Genomic DNA, 6,075 nt, shown 5'->3' with positions numbered 1-6,075 from the left:
GGATACAGAACAAGTCAAAAGGTTACATACATAAGTACAGGCAATTTTAGCTTAAAAATTAATATAACTTAATTTTACATCATTCTCTATTTACATTGAAGTATTCATCTAAAGAGTAGAAGGAATGAGCATGTAGATAATTCTTTAACTCTGATTTAAACATTTTAGTATCATTGCCCAAGTTTTTAATACTTTGTGAAGTGCCTGATGATGGTCTAACAACTGAAAAATGTAGCATAGTAACATCTCCTCTCCTCTCCCTTCTCCTTCCATCCACAGAATTGTATATGAAAACACAGTATGTTTCACTTCTTGAGATTTTAATCCTGTTGCTCCCTTTTAAAGGATTGAATGCTAGGTCCTCTTCCATGCTCATGCTGTAAGCAAGAATTGAAGCTGATGATTTACTTCCTGTTAAAATCAGTGGGTTTGAATTGATTGTTATTTCTTTACAGCATATGAAACATCATTACAGGAAGGACTTCATTTTGAAAAGAGGTTGTTCCATGCCACATTTGCCACTGTAAGTTTGGTTTATTGCTCAATATTTATTACATTGTGACGTATTATTTACTTGACACGGGGTTTGGGTAGGTAATTGGATTTATTGAGCTCTTACGACTTGTGACAATTGTGGTGCTCTTGCTAATATACACACTTTACAATTCACTATAGCACATACTGAGTCTTGTCAGTTTGTCTCCACTAGTCATTGCCTGGTGTCAGATGGCAACAATGTCATTCTGCTCCTCTCGTTACTGGCTGGCGACAACCTTGCACCTAAGTCATCATTCCAAATGTCCAAGTGTTGAGTACCGAGCCATGACTGGCTCTTTTTCTGACGGCTCTCACTATATATTCTTGGCACGGACCACAGGAAAAATCTCTTCCAACAATTCCTCTATTTTTGCTGCATGTCCGTTGCCAAGGAGACGTGTGTATTGGCCATTACTATGCAGTGACCATCTTATCTGGCTCAACTGTTCCAATATTTTAGCTGTCGTGTCACAGTATATTTTCAGTGATGGTTTTGAGAGCATACAGATTCAGTGTAATGACTTACGGAACAGAAAATGTTTTTAAGGGTGATAATGACTACAGTGCTTAAGAAATTCCCTGCCTTATTGGAAACGTTTGACCACTGGAACCCATCTTGAGCCAGACTGGTGGAGGAGGAGGTACTTACACAGATTGGTATGACTGGTGTCCCTCTGAAATTCCATAATGAATAGTTACAAAAAAAAATATGTTGATAAGAGTTGAAAGTTTTATATGTCCTGCATAGTTAGACAGTCATGTTTTGTAGGCTGTTGCCTATGCTTTAAATCAGAAGTGCTTGTAAGTGTTGAGGTATTGACATTAGTTTGTATTTTGAAACTGGGCTCAAATAATGGCAGTCCGTGGTATGTTACTGCAAGGATTGTGTAACACTTTTCACATATGAAAAGTTGCACATTTCTTATTATCTTTTTTCTTGCAGGAGGATCGTAAGGAAGGCATGACTGCATTTGTCGAGAAGCGTTCGCCCAACTTTACCAACAACTGAAATGTGGAGTTTGAAAAGAATTGTTCTGAATATGAAAGTTGGTAAGTGTAAGTGTGAGGGTGAAATTGATTTGACTCTTGAAATTACAGTAAAACTTGGTTATAGCAACATCGGTTTCTGTGACACCTTGTCTATTGCGTCAGATATTCAATGGTACGAACTAATTCCTCATAAAGCAACTGTTTTTATACCTTGCTTAGTACGACATGCACAAATGCATCAACCTCGTATGTAACGTCATTTTCATTCCTGAATTTCTCTGATATGGACATTGAACGTAATTTAGAAAGTGTGTATTGGGCAAGTAACAGGAAACAGATGAAGATAACTGATTACTGTACTCGTATCTAGGTACAGTAAGGCACAACAATTGATGTAATCTACTGTAATTTGGTGAGTAGGCCTACCTTTAATATACAGTATTAGTGCAGTGTGTATTATCAGTGAAAAGCACTGTAATATGTCTTTGATATTACACATTTGGGCAATTCCACGTTAATGTTACGTTAGTCTATACTTAACTACGTATTTCACTAAAAAATGCAACATTTTAACTCGGTTTTGGTAGATTTTTACGTGACTAACATAAGGCTACTGTGGAAGTGCCCATTTCGGTTACAACGACATTCGTTTATAACGACACTATTTTTAGGTCCCTTTGATGACGTTATAACCAAGTTCTACTGTATTTGTAACTGTAATTTATTTCGAGTTCCAGATGATTCAATAAAACTGGTTACAAACCATCAAGAAACTCATCAGGGATATTAAGTATTCAGTATCATCATTAAAATAAAATTTCTGAAATTAATATTTTATGGGAAAGATGTCCAGGGTTCAGTTTAATCAGGGGAAAAACTGATGTCTTCTCCATCATGTCCAGCATGTACCTAGGGCTCTTTTGCTGGGATTAAAGCAGCTGGAGCAAGAAACTGACAGTTGCCTCCATTTATGCAAAAGCTAAGAATGCTTGGAGTTTTATCATCCCCAGTGCATCTCTGTAGCCTTATTCTTAGGCACAGACATACTAGAGATAAACATGAGTGTTGTGATGCGAAATTATGTTCACTGACTAACGTAAAGCCTATTGTAATTTCAACAGGAAGTGGCTTAAAAAGATCTCCAAAAGTACCTGCCTGCAAATGAAAAGTTCTGGAACGGCAGATACATTTATGCAAAGAAACTTGGTGGAATATTCTAAACCAAGCTGAGGTTGAGAGCAAATGTCTTCAACAGGGGTTGTCTATAAAAACAAACTGTCATATATACCCAATATTTTATTTTATGTAAACTAGCAGAAGAGCATAATGGTCTTTGTGTAGTTCAGCGCCAAACAGCAGAGATACATTCATTTCAGTCACAACTTGACCAACAATTTTTATTTTTTGCATCCTCTTATGTTATAAGGTATGGAAGCCATTGACATAACAATGAAGTAAATTCAATTTTAATAAAATATATTAAAGTCAATTACAGTATCAGTGGTTTAATCAGTTTTATTGTTTTGTTCAGCCATTACACGTGTTAGACGCATGGACGATCATCTGGTGGTTTGTAAATAAATAAATGAAATTCTTATAAAGAGAACTGTCATCATCAGTTCTTGTATTAACCTTTAACGACCGAAAGTCCGGTATACCGGACGTGACCTGTGACCTCGAAGATGCCGAAAGTCCAGTATACTGGACGCAAGACACGTGCTCACTTTAGAAGCACTGACGGTTAGACGTTGAGTTTGAAACCAAAACAAACACACGCAAGTTCAAGTCAGAGGTCCAGTTGTTGGCTCTGAACAATAAAACCCTTCATCATGGCACTGGGTTCGATTTCGTTTACATGTATGTAAGACAGTTTGTGACTTGGTCAGCCAAACAGAGTGGAAGCTTCTTCAGAGAAAAGCTGACCCAACATTCCTCTGTGCGGGCAGATCACTGCTTCTGTAGCTCTCAAGGAAGTGTGACGTGTTTAGTGAGTGTCTGAATTATCAGCTTGTGAGTCAGTGGCGGACTGTTTCTCTGGGGAAGCCAAGATTTTTCATTGAGTCATCTGGAACTGAACATTGACAACACTGTCCGGACAGCCAGATAGAAACAATAACTTCCTGTTTGTTCGCTAAGCGAGAGACTGAACCAGATTGTCTACCAGCGTATGAGAAGTGAGGTCTGTGTGACCTTCACAACGCGCTGAAGCAAACTCTGCCTCTCCGCGCTCCCGCACGCAGTATCTATAGTAGCGTAAACTTACACGACGCAACGAGTTGAAACTCGTGTACAGTCTGACCAAACATTTTGGTGTATAGTGTCAATGTATTTTGGATATAACGACGTCTCAAATTTGAAGAAAAAATTATGGGTAAGTCTTTTGGAATTTCATTACACATATAATAGAGAGTATATTTTGAATTTCATGACATAACAATTACAGTTAATTTTTATTTGTAAAAATTGTCATAGGTATATTGTAGGAAATTTCATTCTCTTTCAGGCGGTTTTTAGTTCGTATTTCTAAGCTGCATAGAACGGAAAATATGTAGTTTTTTCTGAAAGTCTACAATATTAAAAGGGCAACGTCAAATTAACTCCGGCAGCAGCGCAGTCGTGGGGGGTTTAAATGCCGGCTCTTAAAGGTTAAGTGATGCAATGTATATATGAAGTTTAAATTACAATGATTTTCTTAACTTGTAATAAATGTTGAAAAAAGTAAATAAAGTGTTAAGTGTGGCGTAGGAAGGGTATGTCTGGACAATTAAAACGACAAGAATAATGGTGTATCTGTTGTTAGTTTAATGTTTTTATATTACTGATGGACGTTCATTGAAATGGTGTGTGTGTATATGAGGCTGCCTGGGGTTGTATAGGGTGTATTATGCTATGTTGGTGAAGAATCTTATACATTGTGGATATGACACAGTATGCAAGTGTGTTGTTGCTGGTATGTGTCTGGGGGAAGTAGTGTGTCCTAGATGTGTGGTAGATGTTACGTGGCGGCGGGTTAGTTGTAGGCACAGAATACTAAGTAGCAAAATTCATGGTTGGATCTCCAAAGCTAGTTACTGCCTGCTTGCTGTAATGTGTCTGGGATGCAACTGGTCATAGTGCTGGGAGTTTTCGGTATCTGCTAGGATACATGCTACAGCCAGGTCTGTAGTGTGCAAGGTATAGGAATGAGGGGAAGGGATGAGAAAGGAAGGGAGAGTAGAGTAGGTTAGCAGGGAAAACAGCAGAAAGGAAGGGGTAGGTTCAGTATAGAAAATATGGCACTGCAGGAGGTTGCAGTGTCTAATGACTTATTACATAAGTTGTAACTGGTTTCAAACCTTGTAATATTTTTGGACTTAAAACTTGATCCAGTCCTTTACCAACACTTATTCTGCTTCCTCAGACACTCTGAAATATATATTCTTTTTGTGTAGTTATGAATAACTATGGGGGCATGCGGTAATATAGTTGGTTGAGGCACTATTCTACAAGCCGGCAGGTCGCAGGCTCACGTCCTGATGAGGTCATTGGATTTCTTCAATTGACCTAATCCTTCCAGCCGCACTATGGCCCTGGGTTCAACTCAGCTTCTAACAGAAATGAGTACCAAAATATTCTTGGGTGTAAAGGGCGGCCGGCGCATAAGGCTGACAGCCTTACCGCCATCAGTGAGCCAGTTGTCTAGAAAATGTAGGAACCTCAGCATCTCACAACCCTATGGGCCTCCATGGCCTGTTACAGGGATACCTTTACTTACTTTTACTTTATGAATAATTATAAAGAGTTAATTTCTGCCTTTGCAGGTGGTTCACGCAGTGGGCATCGTATGCAGCTCGAATGAATACAAGTATGAAATAATTTGAATTAACAAATAATAAACAGCTTTATTATTGCTTTGTATTGTTTTGATAGACTTTTTGAAACTTACATGTTTGTATAACTTTTAAGTCTTATATAAATGCAACAACTCATACTAATTTTATTTCTGTGTTTGTATTGTTGACAGCCTTTTCTGTGTTTGATCCTTTGACTGCTAAATTTTTATGTGCATTAGTGACTTATCCTCTGAGACAATTGAAGCCTGTGTATGTATATTGAATGTAATGCTCGTAATCTTTTAACATAGAATATTTTTGGACTTTAACCCACTGGCTTGCTTTGGCAGTGGCAGGACATCTCATTCNCCTTGAGGTGGTGGTTTCTTTGAATGTAAATAAATCAAATGTTGTAAGCAGACCAGTCTGCTTGCACCGGTTCTCACGGTCTCTTTGCTTGCAGATTTCTTATTTTTCCTTCTACCCTGAAGGTGGAGGCGATACGTTCCTCCGAAATATCAGTTAACACCACATATACACGGTGCCAAATCCCAGAAGACTGCTTTCTTTAAATAAATGTTATTACCATATTTCTGTTTTCTGTAAAGAAATGCACTGGTACAGCATACCACTGTGCACAATCAGACACACCCTGAATATAATGCATCATCTCTATTAATCCTGAGGCACTTGCTCTGAAACCCGTTACTTTATGTATCTTGGTTAGATAAAATCA

At 38.1% G+C, this 6,075-nt stretch overlaps 1 protein-coding gene across 1 annotated transcript in view; it reads left to right on the top strand.

Annotated features, from left to right (window-relative positions):
- LOC111864926 (probable enoyl-CoA hydratase, mitochondrial) overlaps positions 1-5,506 on the top strand; it is a 17,799-nt gene extending 12,293 nt beyond the window's left edge. Inside the window, exons 6-8 of the mRNA XM_023852552.1 lie at positions 456-523; positions 1,481-1,587; positions 5,328-5,506. Coding sequence (XP_023708320.1) covers positions 456-523; positions 1,481-1,546 — 134 coding nt within the window. The 3' untranslated portion in view covers positions 1,547-1,587; positions 5,328-5,506. The remainder of the gene's footprint in view (positions 1-455; positions 524-1,480; positions 1,588-5,327) is intronic.
- The last annotated feature ends 569 nt before the right edge of the window (positions 5,507-6,075 follow it).

Source organism: Cryptotermes secundus, unplaced genomic scaffold (genome assembly GCF_002891405.2).
Source record: "Cryptotermes secundus unplaced genomic scaffold, Csec_1.0 scaffold62, whole genome shotgun sequence".
NCBI lineage: Eukaryota > Metazoa > Arthropoda > Insecta > Blattodea > Kalotermitidae > Cryptotermes > Cryptotermes secundus.
The sequence above is the reverse complement of the archived record's forward strand: the minus strand, read 5'-3'. Positions and strand labels throughout refer to the sequence as shown.